The sequence below is a fragment of the Saccopteryx bilineata genome, chromosome 2 (genome assembly GCF_036850765.1).
Source record: "Saccopteryx bilineata isolate mSacBil1 chromosome 2, mSacBil1_pri_phased_curated, whole genome shotgun sequence".
Lineage (NCBI taxonomy): Eukaryota > Metazoa > Chordata > Mammalia > Chiroptera > Emballonuridae > Saccopteryx > Saccopteryx bilineata.
In genome coordinates, this window is record NC_089491.1 from 245,558,622 (window position 1) to 245,578,406 (window position 19,785).

Consider the following 19,785-nt stretch of genomic DNA (forward strand, 5'->3'; position numbering starts at 1 on the left):
CAGGGGTGTGGGTTTAAAAAGCACAGAAAGACCTGAGAAATCTACAGGGGTCCCAGTGGCCTCCTTGGGTCTGGAAAGCTGAGGTTCAGGGAACACTAGATGTGCAGAAATTGATCCCGAGGCTCCTGGTCTTGGTAAAGTCATTTGTATTTAGGGCAGCCCTTCCCTGCCCTGCTTTATTTAACTCTGGGTATGGTATAAATAGAACTTGCTGCTCTGGCAAAGCACACCACCCACCACGATGTTCCTTTCCTTTGGGGACATCAACGAAACCTGAGCCTTTGTTTCCCTCTAGTGGCTCAAATTGGCAACTTTCATAGCTGATTTTTGCATTTATTATTCAATGCATAGGAAGTGCCTTCTGTGTGCACCAAATTGGTACTAGGTTCCTTAGCTTTGCCGGGGGTGTGGAATGCTGGTTTCATTTGAGCTTTGTGTCTGATGAAAAGGGATGAGGGACAGAAACCAGAACTCCTCCTTACAAGCTGAGCTTTGTACAGTGCAAACCGGCTAATTTCCCTGCTGCTATATAGCTGCTTTATGGAGACTGAGGGAGGTTGGGTTTGATATAGGGTATTCCTCCCCCTAAATGAGTTGTGGGGTGCTGGGCTGATTCCTTTATCCCCGGGCCTCCATTTGCTCATTGGTAAAAATGAGTGCATGGCTTAGATCAAATCAACCCAACAAATATTTATGAAGTACTTGCCGTGTGTGAGGCCAGGGGCTGGGTGCTACGGGAGTGCAGTGATGAATGGTAGTTAATCTTGAGGAGTTTACTGGCTAGTGGGAGAACCAGACATCCAGGAAGTCACATAAACCATGAGTCACATGTGCATAGCATGGCTCTCAGAAAGTGAACTTTGCAGAGAGACAGATCTGGGTGGAGATTCTGCTCTGTCACTTCCTGGCTCTGTGATGTTGGGCAGGTTGCTAACTCCCTCTTTACATTTCCTCAATAAATTTGGACAGTAATCCTTTCTCCATCAATCTGAGCGCTCATTCTAGAGCCAAACCATATGCAGCGCTCTCTAAATGGTGGCCACTCCATTGCAATGTCAAGTTCTGAACAGAAATAACAAAAACCTTGTGGAGAATGTCAGTAAGATCCTAAAAGGGACTTTCCCTGTTGCTTCTGAAGGCTCCTTCTTATGCTCAGCATAATTCTATGGGCCCTTTTCTGTGCCGTGAAGCTTGGGGATCTACCTGCTGCTGCTCTTAGGGTGGGTACCTCTGAGGGCACTAACCCAGTCAGCCCTCTGTATAAAGAACCATGATCTATCTCTCCTGCTTCTTTCTTCCTTATTTCATCTTCCTGCAGATAAGAATACAGCCCCGTCTCGCAGACAAGAATATAGCCCCTTTTCTTTCCCGACAGATTTACAACTATTCCATTTTGGGAAATGAATAGGGAATAAGAGAGGTAGCTTATACGCACCTGTGAGTCATGATCCTTGATCTTTAGTACTTAAAACCCTTCTGAGCCCTGGCCGGGAAGCTCAGTTGGTGAGAGCACCATACAAATATGCTAAGGTGTGGGCTCAATCCCCAGTTAGGGCACATATAAGAATCAACCAATGGCCTTGGCCGGTTGGCTCAGTGGTAGAGCATCGGCCTGGCATGTAGGAGTTCTGGGTTTGATTCCCTGCCAGGGCACACAGGAGAAGCACCCATCTGCTTCTCCACCCCTCCCCCTCTCCTTCCTCTCTGTCTCTCTCTTCCCCTCCCGCAGCCAAGGCTCCATTGGAGCAAAGTTGGCCCGGGTACTGGGGATGGCTCCTTGGCCTCTGCCTCCGGCGCTAGAATGGCCCTGGTTGCAACAGAGCAACGCCCCAGATGGGCAGAGCATCGCCCCCTGGTGGGCATGCTGGATGGATCCCTGTTGGGCGCATGCAAGAGTCTGTCTGACTGCCTCCCCGTTTCCAACTTCGGGGAAAAAAAAATCAACCAATGAATGCATGAATAACTGGAACAACAAATGGATGTTTTTCTCTCTCTCGCTTACTCTCTAAAATCAAGTTATCAATTCTAACAAAACCATAGTGTTGTTCACCTGAGTGATTTCATTATTTATAAAAACCCTATAAGGTAGGAGAGACAGGTGTTAGTAGAAATGTAATTTGGGGATTAAGGGAACACAGTTAAGGAAGTAATGATGAATTCAGTTAATGGAGTAGCCAGCATGATCCTGGGACTTCTCGCCCATCTGGTCCAGGATTCTTCCAACACCTTGACCTGCCCCTTGCCCACAGGAACATCCAATAATGATTAGTTGTAATATTTGCTTTCCACTCATTGCCATCCAGTTTCTGCCTTACTCATGAAAGGTTTTCCTCTTTCAGTTTCCTACTATGTTGGAACCTTGGGGACTTACACTGAGATCAAGAGAGTGGCAGAGGAAAAGGTCACTTTGCCCTGTCATCATCAGTTGGGGCTTCCAGAAAAAGACACCCTGGATATCGAATGGCTGCTCACTGATACTGAAGGGAACCAGAAAGTGGTGAGTATAGACCTGCTGGAGCGCTTCCACCATTCCTCCTTGGCCTGCTTGCTTTGCCTTCCTTAGTCCTCCAGTCTTCTCACTGGGTCAGAAAAAGCTCGAGTGCTTTGTTTTGTTTTTCCCCCTTCTTTCCCAAGTGAGAGAAGGAGAGAGAGAGAGAGAGAGAGACTACCACATGTACCACAACCGGGATCTACCCGGCAACCTTGTCTGGGGCGGATGCTCTGCCCATCTGGAGCCATGCTCGCAACCCAGCTATTTTCAGCACCTCAGGCAGGGAGGTTCCATGGAGCCATCCTCAGTGCCGGGGCCTAATGCGATCCAACCAACCAAGCCATGGCTGCGGGAAGGGAAGTAAGAGAGAGAGAGAGAGAGAGAGAGAGAAAAGGGGAGGGGGATGGATAAAAAAGCAGATGGTCACTTTTCCGGTATGCCCTGACAAGGAATCAAACCCAGGACATCCACATGCTGGGTCGGCCACTGAGCCAACCAGTCAGGGCCTAGAATTTCTTTTTTCATCTGGCTAATAGATCAAGGACTGTAGATACAAATCTATAAACAAGAAAGGGTATTCTATGTTCTTTGGGGGAAGCGAGAACTATTGGAAAGTCATCTGTCATTTGCCCAAAGAGGGGATCTGCACTATTGACACCTTTCCTAGAAAGGGGACCACAGTACAGTAGCTGGGTCTCTAGGCAAGGGGGCCAGAACTACACCCACAGTAGGAGGCCTGCTCCTCCTCCTCTGAAACCATTACCACCTGCCTGTGCTTCAGCTTTGCACAAAGTCATTATTCCAAGCTCTAAGACTGCTTAATATGGTAAACGTGTGGTACAGAGGGACAAATACAGGACGTGAATGAAAATGTTTATTACATTTAACAGGCCAGCAAAAGAATCGATGCTGATTGTGTAGCTGGAAAATAAAGGAGCAGGTCCTGGGTCTTCAGGGTCCAGGTTGCATAGGGCCACTGGGAGGGTCATTGGTTTTTACAAACGTTTGGCAGTGTGAACAGAACTTTCATGGCTCTGTTCCTGACGATCTCCCGGGCTGGCCCTTATTAGAGAATGTGAGCTGCATAACCTACTGTTACCTTCTGCCTTGGCTGCATTCAGCCACTGTATCTATCCTCAGCCTAGGTTTTCTAACAAAACCATTCTCACTCCCTTTACCCACTGACTTATGGTCCTAAATTTTTTGTTGCAAGTTTTGTGATTTTAAAAAAAAATCTGTAACCTAAGAAAGCTGACCTTAGACTTTCTTTTACAGAACTTCACTTCTTTCCTTACTAAACAATGAAAAGTTTCCCTTTCTACTGCTATACTCCTGATTTCATAAGATGGTTTTTATGGACAGAAACCAAGGTTTTCACTAAAAATACATTACAGTACAGGATCCCTGTTGGAGTTTAACCTGCTTAAAAAGCTGCCTACTTCACCTTGTTATTTTGATACTGCTTGTTGTTTTGTTCTCATAACACATCCTCCTGAGGCTCTATTCTCTGTAGAGCAGGGTCACCTTAACCTGAGCATGTTTATTCCAACAATTTCTTAGTCTCAGGTCTGAATGAAGTAAATAAGAGCACAATGCCCTCCAATAAAAACTAAGAGAATCAATCCTCTCTTCTATCATCTATCTAAATGTTTTCTTTTAAAGTAAAGAAGAATTGCTTGGTTATGTAGCCAGGTGAATGAACGTAAGGGTTAGGAAGTTATTATCAATTAAAGAAGGCTACTGATGCCTGCCCCGTGGTGGTGCAGTGGATAAAGAGTCGACTTGGAATGCCGAGGTCACCTGTTCGAAACCCTGGGTTTGCCCAGTCAAGGCACATATGAGAAGCAACTATGAGTTCATGCTTACTGCTCCTCCCCCTTGCCTTTCTCTCTCTCTTTCCTCTCTCTAAAATCAATAAATAAAATCTTTAAAAAAAAAAGGACACTGATACTGCTTCTGCTCTCACTCTGATAAACAGTCACCGCTCCCTCCTTAGCTTCAGTCATTCAGATTATACAAATTTATTCTGCACTTACTGGTATTCCATGCTAGTGAGGAAGACATTACAGTCTCTAGCTTCTTGGAGTATACAGTGAAATGACATTTAAAAATTTGTTTATATAAAAATATATATTTTTAAGTAGAGTGCAATAAGTATTAGCTACACACCAGGCACAAGCCTGTTTAGCACATATTATGTAATTTAACTTAATCCTCACAAGATTGTTAGTCCCATTTTGAAAATAAGGAACTGAAGTTTGTGCACACAGACACACAAGGGAAGAAAATTGCTTAAGGCCACCCATTTTGCATTTTGACATTAGGTGCTCTTAAGTCAGTACCTGGGCTGTTAATGACTAGCTATATTACCTTCCTAAATAATTTGAAATTATAATATGTGCTGTGTAAGAAATAAGGAGATTGCGAGGAGAAAATTCTTCCAGACAGAGCTAACTATGCAAAAACCCTGATGATGGAAAAAGTTTGGTGCTATTGGAAGATCTCAAAGATTAAAAATCAATTTGATATAAATCAAGATTGCCTCAGTAAAACAAAAATCTATTTTAAAAAATTGATGTAGTTAAATTTAATAAATATGGATTCCCACTATACAGGCACTCTATCTGAAGGAACTAGTTGAAGAGGTAAATATCATGATAGAGATAAAAAGAGTGTTCTAGATAGATACAAAGGAGGAGCCATTGGCCAACAGTAGTTGGAGGAGGGGAGAGGTCAAGATGCACTTCATGGCCGTGGCCTGGTTGGCTCAGTGGATAAAGTGTTGTCCCTGCGCTCTGAGGTCACCAGTTTCATCCCTGGTTGGGTCATTTACGAGAAGCAATAAATGAGTGCACAACTAACTAGCTTCTAGTTATTTCCTGTTGCTGACATGTTTCATCCTCTCCTCATTGTCCCATGGGTTTGGCATTTCTATGGCTACTTCTTCTAACTCTGTTCGCCCCCTCACCCCCACCCCCAAGAAACTTACCTATCCTATGGAGTGCAAAAGGACATGGGGCCAAGAATGCCCTGCAAACATTTTAAACAAGTGACACATTGATAGAAGGGCTGTGATCCTCGCTCTTCCTGGTCTGAGTGTAAAGCAGAAACCTTTCAGTTGAATGCTAGGGACCCTATAGAAATAGTTGGAAAATACTATGTTACCTGCATTGTTCTGAGTCAGAGTTCTTAGGTTTTATCTCGGGGGTGGGGGTGGGGGCTAAGAAATGACCCAGATGTGGTGCTGGCCACAGCCTGTGGCAGGAGGTTGATTGCATGTCAAGGGACAAAGATAGAATAGAAACCTTCCCCGGCCTTGCAAATTCACTGGGCAATGCAGTCATTAATAAATGGATGCAGGAGGGCCTCAGTTTCAGAGTAGGGGGTGTGCACCATCCTCGGCAAGGCACTCTCCAAATATTTATTCAACAAAAGGAGCTGCTTTTAATCTAAGCCATTTATTGGAGAGACTCGCTTCCTGAATCTCCTTAATCTTATCTTTCTCTTTTCACTGCAACTTGTGCCTTTTTTTTTCTTGAATGCAAGGAGTTAATATTTCTGAGTATTTAGAACAGTGCCTAGCTCAAAATAAATACCATATCGGTGTTGGCCAAGAAAGAACAAAAAACCCTGGCCTGACCAGGCGGTGGCGCGGTGGATAGAGTGTCGAACTGGACGCGGAGGACCCAGGTTTGAGGCCCCAAGGTCGCCAGCTTGAGCACGGGCTCATAGGGTTTGAGCAAGGCTGACCAGCTTGAGCCCAAGGTCGCTGGCTTGAGCAAGAGGTCACTTGGTCGCTATAGCCCCCCCCAGGCACATATGAGAAATCAATCAATGAACAACTAAGGAACCGCAACAAAGAATTGATGTTTCTCATCTCTCTCCCTTCCTGTCTGTCCGTCCCTCTCTCTGACTCTATCTCTGCCACAAAAAAATAAAAAAATAATAAAAAGAACAAAATACCCTGACTGAATTGCATTATGTTGATATATTTCTGAGTCCATGCCTGATTGACACTCCTGAACCCAGAACCAAGCACCATGCTTTGTCACTAAATGGTCACTGGTCAAAGGAACAATGCCCTTTCACAGATTTCATCGCTTAAAATTCTGTCATCCTGTGAATTCGAGAGCATAAGAAGTATCATACTAATTTTCTTATACTATTTGAGTAGAAGTAGGCTTTTATTCATGTCCCCAAAAAACATGTAATCTAAACCTTTTAGACTTGAAAAGCTGAAGGCTCTTGCCCAAAATATATTTTAGAGCTAGGATCTGAACCCAAGATTTCCATAGCTACACCCCCTTCCTTTTCTCAGCCCCTTCCCTCAGAACTTGCAGCTTCTACTGAAAAGAATGCAGAAATTCAAGACAAATGTCTGTCTGGGAGTAAACACCGAACATCTGATTGAAATTAGCGTATTTTCCCCTCCATAAGACGCACCAGAACATAAGACACACCTAGAGTATTAAGGAAGAAAATAAGAAATAAAATATTCTGAACCAAATGGTATATTAAAATGTTTAATAAAATACCGTATTTTTCACTCCATAAGACACACGGGCATTTCCTCCTCCCCTTTGGGGGGGGGAGGAGTGCGTCTTATGGAGCGAAAAATATGGTATAGATTTCCTGTACTTTCCATAATATTCCTCAGCGTGAAGATGTTTAGGAGACAACTCCTTCTGATGTATGTGGGGGTTAGGGGCAAGTTTTCAGGTTAGGTTTAGGGAGAGATCCTCTATTGCCGTGATCAAGAGAGGAATTAGATCTCCAGAAGGCTGCTTCCCCTACCCCCACTCCCTTACTGCCTCCTCCCTTACTTAGCATGTGGTTTCAAGTTTCAACTAGGCTGAGGCTCTAGGAAAAGGAATTAGGAGGAAGGAGTCATCATCCAGAGGTAAAGCAGGAAATGTGAACATAGGCTGCACTTGAATGTTAAGCTAAAGAGATCCAAGATGACATTCATTTATTGGACTGAGGTTGGTGCTACTTCACTCTGAGTTCTGTCCATGTAAGAACATTCATTTATTTTTATAAAACTGTATTTGAGCCCATGAGAGTGGATCTCAACAGACTGAAGTAACTGCTTCAGAGAATAATGGTTTGCAGTTTCTTTTATGTACTTGGAATACAAGAGGCGATATAGGACGATTATTAAGGTGAAAAATTGTCCTCCTTTAGGGAGGACAGCCCTTCTTTTGTAAGTTCTGTCCTCCCTCAAAAAGTGTCCTCCTACATGTCCTCCTTTTTGATATTGGAAGACTAATCTGTAAATGTCTGTATTCGATTGATGCAGAGTTGACCCATTGCGTGTGATGTGACGTATTTGTATCTAAATGAGTACTTTTTTCTTACAATTATTATTGAAAATTAATAGGCATGTAAGCATAATTACAATATAAAATATTATAAATGTTTTTATTATGCATTTATATTATAGTGTATTATTTTTGCAATGAATAAAATGTTTATGATATTGTTTTCTTCAATTTATTTTTGTCTTTTCATCGTAAAAAACTTGGTCACTTTACGATTATAGAAAGGTGACAGAAAACAAAGCTGGACTTGGATTGCAGGACAGTTAATAAGATTATGTGCTCTCTTGAGGGTGGTTATGGCTGATTTCAAAGGTGTGTTAATCCCTGGCCTGTGGTGGCGGATGGATAAAAGAGTCGATCTGGAACCTTGAGGTCACCGGTTTGAAACCTTGGGCTCGCCAAGTCATATATGCCTATATGATAAGCAATCAATGAACAACTAAAGTGAAGCGACTCTGAGTTGATACTTCTCGCTCCCTCCTTTCTCTGTCTGTAAAATCTTAAAAAATAAAATAAGGTGTGCTATCCTAGATGGGCTACTTAAGACAAAGATAAAACATTTACAACCAAGTTATATGCCTCCATGACCTGCCCAGTTAAGAATTTATGATCAGATCACCCTGTGAGGTTATTTTTGTCCCACAGTTCTCATCTTTGTGTGTAGATATCCTCTACTGTTGTAAAGTAGTGTACCTTAATTCCACGGGTTATGTAGAGACACCAAGGCAGGATACAGAAGATTTTTTTTTATTTTTTTATAAAAGGCTTTATTGAGTACAGCGCATCCCGCCTGGCAAGGTTCCCTGGACCCGGAAGAAAGAAAGATGGAGGAGATGGAGGCCAGGGAAGTTGCCACAGAAGAATTTTTTAAGAGGAGGTTTATTAATAAGCCGGTTGCATATGACTTACATAGGATATAGCTGACCCAAATCCTGTCGCCTCAAATATAGCCCTGAGGCTAGTTATATACACTTGACCACATACAGGTTGGGGGGAAAGGAGGGGGAGCATGATACAATAATCAATCATTAACAAGCTTATAACATTTGTTCTACCTCCCATTCCTTTGTCCAGAGGTACATACATTAATCACACGATTTCAGGATGGGAGGGGGCTTACATGATGTCAGAGGATAAGCGTTTGTAAATTGCCCATTAAGGAAAAAGAAGAGAGGAAAGGGCTACTTAAATCTTTCTTCCCTTCCCCCTGCACCTGGCTAGCTGTTTACCTTCTTCCTCACAGGTTTGGGGAAGAGTGGGGGTCCAAGCCTCCTTCCTCTTTTCATTCAAAACCTAGTACAAAAACCTCTCTATTTACAATATAATAGCCCTTCCTAAGCATGAATGCAATTGGCCTCAAGTATAAATGCAATCACACACAAGTATAAAAATCATATTTACAAAAACTCTCTGAATACTTGGCCTAAGTCATAAAAATGCCTTTTAAGCCTCTTAATAAAAGGGGTTTCTTATCTCAGTACATAATATGTCCTTGTAAGCCAGGAAACTCTCGCATTCCTCTCCCTCCATTCTCCACAGAGAGGAGGGGGCAAGAAACCTGACTCTTCCTTCTAAAATATGGATATTAATTTTTGCAATTCTTCTGTACTTTACCACACTACCTGCCTCTTTTCCTTTCTCTTTTCATGGCCTTTACTTGTATGCCTTCATCCATCTTGTCTCATAGCTTTAAATGTCATCCACGTGCTTATTACCAAATGCATATCCCTAGTCTAGGCCTCACCCCTGAACATTGGACAGCTGCTTATTCGTGGCCTCCTTTGGGTATCTAACCAGTATCTCAAATGTAGTAAGTCCAAAATTAGACTCCTGTTCTTTCTCCCCACCCTACACACTCTACCCCCAGACCCACTCTGCCCAGTTTTTCTCTTTTTTGTTAATGGCAATTCTCTCCTTTCTGGTTTATGCCAGAAATCTGACAGTAGCCCTTGAAGCCCCTCTTTTTCTCATAACCATAATACACATTTAAATGAGGTGGTCAGTGTTGCAAAATGCATTTCATTCTATTTTCAGAATACATTCAGAATCTGATGACTTATCGTCTCCGCTGCTGCCATACTGAACCTTCACTACAACAGCTTCTTGACTGGTTTTCCTATTTCTACTCTTGGCCCCCTACAGCCATTTTAAAAACATACATCATATCATGATATTCTTCTGCTCAAAATCCTATAGTAGCCTCCCATTTCCTTTAGAGTAAAAGCTATCATCTTTACAGAGGACCGTGAGGCTCCACATGATCTGGCCCCACTGCCTGACCTCACCTACTGTTCTGCTGGCTCTCTCTAGCTACCTGGCTTTCCTGGCCCTCAAGCATGCAGGACCGTTCCACCTTAGGGCCTGTGCATTGGCTCTCTTTCCCCTAGGTAGCTCCAGGCTAGTTCCACATCTCTTTTCAAGTGTTTGCTCTAATGTCACCTCTGGCTAGGTGTACCTTAATTGCCTTATTTAAATTGCAATCTGTCCCCCTGGCCTACAATCACCCTTCCTTGCTCTATTATTTTCATATTTCATGCTGTCAAATGTCCCATGTATTTTCCTGTGTCTGTTTCCTCTCACTAGAATATATCCCAGCCTTACTTTTGGGAGATGACTTTCTTCTATCCTTTCTTTCATCTCCTAAATGTTCTCTAACTGTTCATGCTTACCAATTTGCTGAAAAATATCTTTGAAGAGTTTTTTTACCCTGGCCCATTGGCTCAGTGGTAGAGCGCTGGCCTGGTGATCCCTGGTCTGGGCACACAGGAGATGCGACCATCTGCTTCTTCCCCCTTCCCCCTCCCCTTCTCTGTTTCTCTCTCTCTCTTCTCCTCCTGCAGCCATGGCTCAATTAGTTAGAGTTCATTGGCCCTGGATGTTGAGGATGGCTCTGTGGAGCCCCCACCTCAGGCACTAAAAATAGCTTGGTTGAGAGCATTGGCCTTAGATGGGGTTTATCAGGAGGATTCCAGTGGGGGAGCATGTAGGAGTGTGTCTATTTCCCCTTCTCTCACTTAGAAAAAAAAAAGGAAAAGGAAGAGTTCATTTTAGCCTTTGGGAGCAGCCTGAATGCTCTGTCCCAGTGAACATACTCCCATTCTCTGTTTTCCCTCTACCCCACATTCCAGGCAGAAGGAAACATTCCTCCTAGTTCTCTGCTCAGTAGCCCCATTATAGTCTAATGGAGGGACTCAGTAAGTTGAACGGGAAAATCATATACTGAGGGCGGAGGCAACAGGGTGTCAGGGCTGGGGGAGCAGGTTTCAAGAGATTTTATTCTCCTCCTTATCAGTAGAGGATCTCTTGTCTTGGTCAGATAGCTCAGTTGGTTAGAGCATCGTCCTGCTACAGCAGAGTTGCTGGTTCGATCCATGGTCAGGGAACATACAAGGGCCAACCATTGAATGCATAAATAAATTGGAACAACACATTGATGTCTCTCTCTATCTGCCTCCCTCTCTATCTCTAAAATAAATAAATTTTAAACAACAGTAACTTTATATACATAAAAAAGCAGATCTCTCACTACCCCAACCTGAAAACTCAACCCAACTCCCCACAGACACCACAGAGAGCTAGCTGCCTTCTGAATAGTATCTTCATGCTTAGAGTCCAGGTTTTCTGGAAATGAATGAAAGAGTGTAATTTTCCTCATGTATTAATTTCCACAGAAAAGTTGGTGGCATTTGAGTTAGGCTTTGAAAAATGAGTAGACTTAGAGGCAGGGAGAAAAGAACTGATGGCAGGATTCCAAATACACAGAAGGGCGCTAAACAAAGGCACACGGGGACATGGGAATCTGCAGAGCCCATTGCTGGCTGCAGCTGTATTATTTATTTTTATTTTAATCTTTTTTTTTTGTTTCTCTTTCCTTTTCCTTTTCCTTCTTCTTATATTTTGGCTGCAGTGATTTTAAATTGTTTCACTTCTATCTAAGCCCTGAACACCAGCCTCAATCACATGATACTCTGCAACTCATTAAAAATGCTCTCAGAAAAGACTCGGAGCCATTCAATAACATGTCCATCCTTTCTGTCTTCGTTATATAAAACTCTCAGTCTCATGTGTTTTGCCCTTACCACCCTCTTCTCCTTTCTCTGCATATTCTGTTTCTTCAGCTAATATTTATTGAGCTCGCTGGCCTGTGGAGTTCGAAAACAAGCAGGAATAAGACACAGTTTCTACCCTGAGGACCCCACAGTCTGGTGAAGAAAACCATTAATGGTTCCCCAACACCTTTCATGATGGCCAGATTCAGTCCAGTGTCCTCAAAATGATCTCTGCTTTCCCTGTCCAATCTTATCCCTCTTTAATCCACCTCCCGTACCTTAATGCAATCAGATTACATTCTTTCCCTGTTTTAAATATGTTATGTTTTCTTGGTACTTACAGGCCTTTGCCCATTACATTTTCCCACTTATAAACTCTCTTTTATCCATCCCTCCACATGAAGAATCCTTATTCTTTTTATTTACTTTACTGAATTTAGAGAGAGGAAGGGAGAGAGACAGGAACACCAATCTGTTCCTGTATATGCTCTGACAGGATTGAACCTGCAACCTCTGTGCTTCCAGATGATGCTCTAACCAACCGAGCTATCTGGCCAGGGCCCTGCTCATTCTTCTAAATCCAAAAGCAATGTTAACTCCTCATGAACTCTTCCCTGTATGACACTCAGACTAAGCAAGATATTTTTTCTTTGCTCCAGATTGCATTTCTCTGTGTCATTTTTTTTATTTATTCTTTTTTTTTTTTTTTTTTTTTTTTTAGAGAGGGGAGAGAAAGAAAGAGGGAAAGGAGGAGGAGCAGTAAGTATCAATTCCTGTATGTGCCTTGACCAAGCAAGCCCAGGGTTTTGAACCAGCAACCTTAGTACTTCAGGTCAATGTTTGATCCACTGCACCACCACAGGCCAGGCTCTGTGTCATTTTTTTTTAATTTGAGCATACGTTTATCACAGCTATTCCCTAGGCCGGGAATAGTGAAACAAGGAAGGGCTTAGGATGGAAGAAGCAACAGGAGAGCCTAGGCGGGGCTGCTATTAGCTGATTGAAAAGTCAAAGAAAAAGGACCTTGGATACAGTTTCAGGGGTTTTGCTGCCCGCTGTTCCCCTGATGGCAAATCCCATGGGAGCCCCCAGAGTTTAAAAGAAAAAAAGTACAGTACGTGCCTGAGAGAAAAGCAGGGGTGAGCTCCAACCGAGCTATCCAGCCGGGACTCTGCACCAGTGTTACGTGAGAGGAGACTGTAACAGAAATGAGGTAATGGACCAAGAGCCAGAAAGGGGCTCAAGAACTAAACATTGTGATGCAGATGGATGAAAATTGAGTAAAAATCAAGATTATTATTTTTTCTGTTGGAAAATCTAAACTTTGGTTTCGCCACCTGAGAAGACAGATGCAGCTCATGTGTATTTCATGGAAGGAAAGAACACAATTTTTTCCCACCTAATTTACTAATGAAATTTAAATAAATTTTTTAAAAAGCCAAACAATGAAGCCCTCAGTATTGAATTTATTGGGATGACATTGGTTAATAAAATTATATAGGTTTCATGTGCATCATACATCATCTGTATACTGTGTTGTGTTCACCACCCCAAGTCAAGTCTCCTTCCAACACCATTTATCCCCCCCGAATTTTTTTTGTCAGTTGCAGTTGACATTCAGTATAGAACTGACTTTTAACCATTAACTTCTACTCCTTACCTCTCTAATCCCTTCAACTGGACTCTAAAAAGATTTTGTAAGAACTTTTGGAAAGAGCCGTTAATGAGTAGTGAAATGAATACACATAGAAAAGGAAAGGGGAGAAAAGTAATGGTGGTATACCAGAACAATGACCTGGATGGCTTTAGATGGATGTGTTCAACTCGGGTTCTGCTACCTGTATGAATTGAGAACAATGATTACTTGGAAAAGTTGTGTGAGAAACTAGATATAAAAGCACCAAGCACAAGGACTATAATGTACTTTGAGTACATCGCATGCAAGTGGTAGGTTGTGCAAAAGTTTGCAAGGATATGCAAAAAGTAAAAAAGGGGAGGGTAAGTCTTGCTCCCCATCCTTATCCTCTGTCCTCTACCATTATGTATACTTATTATGCATTTCCTTCTTTCCTTGACTTAGCTGTAATGATGTAACTCAAATTTAAAATCCCTTACTTATAAAATGGGATTTTTCTGAACATTTAATGAAATATTATTTTATAATTAAAATGCTATTTAAATATGAGGTGTTATTATTATTATTATTATTATTATTATTTAGCCAGAGAGAGACAGAGACAGAGAGAGATCCGAGATAGGGACAGACAGACAGACAGGAAGGGAGAGAGATGAGAAGCATCAATTATTCCTTGCAGCACCTTAGGAGGGGAGAGAAAGAAAGAGAGAGGGAAAGGAGTAGGAGCAGTAAATATCAATTCCTGTATGTGCCTTGACCAAGCAAGCCCAGGGTTTTGAACCAGCAACCTTAGTACTTCAGGTCAATGAGCATCGCTTTCTCATGTGTCTTGACTGGGAGGAGATTGCAGGGGGGATCTCCAGCCAAGCCAGTGACCTCGTGCTCAAGCTGACAACCTTGGGGTTTTGAACCTGGGTCCTTTACGTCCCAGGCCAATGCTCTATCCACTGTACCACAACAGGGTCAGACTTATTATTTTGTGTTTTTTTTTTAAAGATTTTTATGGGGAATCACCTATCTGATCTTGAACCCTCTATAACTTGGATTAAGTTAAAAAGCCCTGAGTGTGAATGGTGATGTGAATATAATCCTCTGTTGCAAACACAGGGAAATAGGTTCCTTGGATGTGAACACCAAGAAACTGTGTGGGTGACCTTTGTGCAAACACAAAGGAATGCATATGAATGGGCTTTAGGAAATTAGCCTAGAGATTTATAGATTGCCCCTCCCTTTGTGCTTCTTAGTTAACAAAAGAAAAAGAATGTACTGACCAAAATTAGCCTTTTCTCCATGTCAGCAAGAAGTACATTAGTCATTCTTTCCCTTTATCACCTGATCTCCCTGTCCTGTAGTCCTGTTACCTTTGTCTGCTTTTGATCAATAAAAGCTTTGGGAGAAGGAGACTCAGGAGGTCAGTCTCTCTTGACGGCCTCTCCCTCCTGAGAACAGTTTGTGGCTTGAGCAGTTTTTTCATGCGACACTGGTAGTTCCCAGCAGGCTGGAGGACTACAGATTTATATTTTAATGATTTTAGAGACCGGAGAGAGAGACAGAAGAGAGGGAGGAGCAGGAAGCATCAACTCACAGATGTTGCCTCTGGCATATGCCTTAACCGGGCAAGCCCGGTGTTTCGAACCAGTGATCTCATCAGTCCAGGTCCACACCTTACCCACTCTGCCACCACAGGTCAGGTGCAGTGTTATTATTCTTAAAAGGAAAAGCAAAGCCTAGATGCTGTATTTTAAACTTGATTTAGAACAGAGGTCACTGATATTCTCAGTATCAGCCCTATGCTTGACTGCCGTGTTCCACTGGGAATATGCCCATTCCTCAGCAGGAGAGGGAGGCTGAGATGACACTGCTTGACCCTGCCTTGGTCTATCCCACAGGTGATCACTTACTCCAGCCATCATGTGTACAATAACCTGACTGAGGAACACAAGGGCCGAGTGGCCTTTGCATCCAATTTCCTGGCAGGAGATGCTTCCCTGCAGATTGAGCCTCTGAAGCCCAGTGATGAGGGCCAGTACACTTGCAAGGTGAAGAATTCAGGGCGCTATGTGTGGAGCCATGTCGTCTTAAAAGTCTTAGGTAAGATAGAGTGCCAAGGTAAATGCCTATATCTTATTAATAAAGTCTGTGTGACGGACAGCCACATGCATCACAGTGCTACAAAACGTCTTGTTCAGCACTTTTTAAAAACTGACTTTATTGGAGTGACATTGGTTAATAAAAGTATATAGGTCTGGGTGTACAATTCTATAATACATCATCTGCATATTGTATTGTGTTCACTACTGAGTTGTTCAGTACTTTGAATTATACATTCGGAGATTATCTACTCCAGCTCCCTGGGAAGAAGTTGTGTATGTTCTATATTTTATCCATAAGAAAAAAGAAAAAAAATCACAATTTCCCATAAGTAGCCCATTAAAAAAATTAAATATCATCTAATATTTGAAAGATATCCTTATATTTAACTTAAATCTTTCAGATATGGTTCAAATTCATGTTTCTTTTTTATTTTTTTTATAAGCCTAAGTTTATTTAGAAAGTCCCAGAGATAGAGGAAGTGAACCATGGAAGAAGTGAGCCAGCTGGACCGTGTGGGCCAAAGAAACAGGTTACAGAGGCAGAGAAGGGCCTTGGAGCCTAGGAGAGAGGAAAGAAGAGAAGAAAACACGCTTTGGCAGGAGAGGATAAAGGCACTGGCATGCTCCAGAGAGATCTGTACTTTTTTTTTTAAACAGGAACTACTAAGTTCCGCCTAATATCTTCCAAATTAATAAACTTCTATCCCTGTCTCAGTATTAGTAAAACCACACTCAATTTTCCTAAAATTTCCAATTAAATGTTTCTTCTTTGAGAAGTAATGATGTAGTTTCTGTGGCAGCCTCTGAAAATGACAACAGCACCACTGGAAGCAGGTGGAATTAGATGCATGTGTGTGCAAGGGATAGAGGTGGGTGTATTTCTGGGGGTGATGCAGCACATGGCTAGGTAACTAGGTAAAAGCTATTGAATCCCCACTCAAAAGTTAACTAGAGGGATAGCTGAAGAAACAACTCAACAGGACAGAGTTCTTCCACTGACTCTACTGTGTATGGATCTTTGAGTCGTTGTTTTGTTTGTTTGCTTTTTGTCAGTGAGACCATCCAAGCCCAAGTGTGAGCTGGAAGGAGAACTGACAGAAGGCAGTGACCTGACTCTGCAGTGTGAGTCATCCTCTGGCACTCAGCCCATTGTGTACCACTGGCAGCGAATCCGGGAGAAGGAGAGCGACAGTGACTCTCTGCCTCCCAAATCTAGGAGAGGTAAATCATCTACCACTCTACTGAGCAACAGGACACTACTCTATCCATGAATTCTACATCTGGTTTTGACAGCAACTCGCCATGTGATCTTGAATACATTACTGAACCCCTTTGTACTTCACTTTTCATCCATAAACTGGGATTGTCTTTTCTTTCCTCAAATGGATTGTAAAAGTGGTGAAAGACATTAGAAAGAAATGTACCATATAAATCCATTGTATCTAATTATCTTGGTTAGTATCCCATAAATGTTCACAACCTTCTATTACTTTTGAGGTTTCACTTTCTTCCCTCATTCCAAAATGGAATCGATTCTATCATCTATCTCATCCTCACCAAACTGTATTAGAGAATCTTAGATCAACGATGTAATACAGTAAACAATAAACCTACACCCTGTCACTAAAGGAATTCCTGTCATTCTTTCTGCTTGTGTAGACTACAAAAACCCGGGACGCGTTCTGCTGCAGAACCTCACCATGTCCTCCTCCGGACTCTACCAGTGCACAGCAGGCAATGAGGCTGGGAAGGAAAGCTGTGTGGTGCGAGTCACTGTGAAGTGTAAGTATATCCAAATAGTCTGGGTTGTTTTCTGGGTTTTTTGCATTGTGGTTCAGTGTAAACGTGTGTAAGCATGAGTAAGAGGAAGGTCAAGGTGAAAATCTTTCTTTCCAAAAGAACATGGCTATCACTAAAATAAATTCAGCAGTTGCAAGGATCATTTAACAGTTGTAGTTAAAGCTATATTCACAACTATGTTTGAATTTACCAGTTCCCTAAAGAAATTTACTACATCTAGGACGGGATTAAATGGAGATTTCCTTTATATGTTTAAATTCCCCTTACAAAAGGGTAACTTCTGTTTTCAGAGCTTTTCCTGTGTTTGCAGTTTCTCAAAAATAATCATCTTAAAATAATCTTAAAAGCAAAGACACATATTTGGAATGGCAAATTATACTACCCTTCCACATCAAGAGGGATAGTCATTCATAAGAGTGGTAAATGCGAAACTCAGGAAGGCAGATACAAAGATCTGGAAATACTCATCCAGTGCAGGGTTTGTGGTTTTTAAGTTCGTGTATTTTACTAGCTTATGTTTCATTTCATTTCTGCTTTTTGTTTCTGAGAAAACAGATGTACAAAGCATTGGCATGGTTGCAGGAGCAGTGACAGGCCTGGTAGCCGGAGTGCTGCTGATTTTCCTCTTGGTGTGGCTGCTAATCCGAAGGAAAGACAAAAAGAGATACGAGGAAGAAGAGCAACCTAATGAAATTCGGTAACCTCCCTCCACAATCTCCCCTTCCACTAGGGGAGATTCCCCTTCCTTTACGTAGTGACTGCCCCCCCCCCCCAACATACATGTCCTGTTTTCTCTTAACCAGGAATCTGTTTAAAGGATTATTCTGGTAGTTAGAGCTCCAGCCTAGGACAGAAAAGTCTGGCTGACCTGGACTTTATTGTGAAACTCTCTCCTCAACAGAGACAAGGGATCAACTTGACATTACTTTTGACTGAATTCTGTTTAGAAAGGGCACCAGGCATGACCTACTTTACGCAGACAGCCCCAATTCAAGGGGAGTCTCACCATCTCAGTGGTGACTGCACGTTCTCCCAGAGTAACACATGTCCCATCTGCCTGTGCCAAACATTAAGTCTCAGAAAATGGAGAAGTCCATGCTTCCCTAAACGACTGCCTTCCAATGCTATTACTTAAGATTTACAGCTTGTGGAATTTATTTTTTCTCTTCAGAGAGGACGCGGAAGCCCCGAAGGCCCGCCTGGTGAAGCCCAGCTCCTCCTCCTCAGGCTCTCGGAGCTCCCACTCCGGCTCTTCCACCACCCGCTCCACCGCAAACAGCGCCTCACGCAGCCAGCGGACACTGTCCAGCGAGGCGGCGCCCCGGCCAGGGCTTGCCACCCATGCCTACAGCCTCATGGGGCCAGAGGGCAGGGGCTCTGAACCAAAGAAAGTCCACCATGCTACCTTGAGCAAAGCAGAAACCACACCCAGCATGATCCCCAACCAGAGCCGACCTTTTCAAACTGTCTGAATTACAGTGGACTTGGGCTCCCATGCTTTCCTAGGAGTCAGAATCTTAGGACTTTTCTAGTCACTATAGCTCAGTCACCAGCCACACAATCCCCTCGAATCACGTGAGAGGTCACTTACTTAGCAGGGAGCATTGCACCGAATAGATTCCAATGAGCACTCTTATATGACACACCAAATCAGAAAAAGGGTGTAAGCTGATCATCTCCAAAAAGGCGTCTCATTTTGCCTTTAGACAAGCGTGAGGGAAAGGAGGGGTCTTCATCTGCATATTTCCTGACCAGGACCTGTGAGGAGAAAGGTTGAGGAAAGGGGAAGTGACCCCTCGTAAAACTTCTCACCTGAGATTTTTTTTAATCACTACTTCACAACTGTCAAGAAATGAGGTCTTGTTCATAAATTTTCTATGCCTTTTTGCAAACCTTTTGGATTACTGTGATTATCCAGAGAGTCAAACAGAACCCACAGCCTTATATTACACATTTCTGCACTATGTACCAGGATTACTGCTTCTGAGGAACTCCAAAAAAGGAAAAGTCTCTTCTATTCTACTTGACTTCATTTAATGTAACATTTGGATATTGATTTCAAGAAGAACTGAAATAACAAGAGACAGAGAAGAATAACTGAGTGACTCCTGCTTTAACCACCAATCTTCCTCTACTTATTTTAACCATAAGAGAACTAAAAAAAGGAGTCCAAAATGTGTGACAAGGAACTGTGAAAAACTTTTCATCTTAATGTTCAGAGGGTCAGTGACAAATAATAGAAATGTATACTGGAATAATTGTGGGTTTCCCCTCAAATCAGATGTCTTTAAGGACTTTGCTGATGGATAACATTGGAGGAAGAGAACACTCACTACATGTCATTTAACAATGTCCTTAGAAAGAAGTCTTATAGAGGAAACGCTCTTTTAAAGAT

The 19,785-nt window shown here is 42.5% G+C and overlaps 1 protein-coding gene and 1 long non-coding RNA gene across 4 annotated transcripts in view; one reads left to right on the top strand and one right to left on the bottom strand.

The window, feature by feature from the left end:
• The window catches only part of LOC136325414 (uncharacterized), a 42,491-nt gene extending 23,426 nt beyond the window's left edge, over nt 1–19,065 (bottom strand). Inside the window, exon 1 of the long non-coding RNA XR_010729252.1 lies at nt 18,982–19,065. This is a non-coding gene — a long non-coding RNA (uncharacterized lncRNA). The remainder of the gene's footprint in view (nt 1–18,981) is intronic.
• CLMP (CXADR like membrane protein) overlaps nt 1–19,249 on the top strand; it is a 107,539-nt gene extending 88,290 nt beyond the window's left edge. For all 3 annotated transcript variants that reach the window (XM_066259796.1, XM_066259798.1, XM_066259797.1), the window contains exons 3-8: nt 2,340–2,497; nt 15,387–15,588; nt 16,644–16,811; nt 17,250–17,372; nt 17,946–18,087; nt 18,562–19,249. In XM_066259796.1, coding sequence (XP_066115893.1) covers nt 2,340–2,497; nt 15,387–15,588; nt 16,644–16,811; nt 17,250–17,372; nt 17,946–18,087; nt 18,562–18,862 — 1,094 coding nt within the window. In that variant the 3' untranslated portion in view covers nt 18,863–19,249. The remainder of the gene's footprint in view (nt 1–2,339; nt 2,498–15,386; nt 15,589–16,643; nt 16,812–17,249; nt 17,373–17,945; nt 18,088–18,561) is intronic.
• Nucleotides 19,250–19,785: the final 536 nt, after the last annotated feature.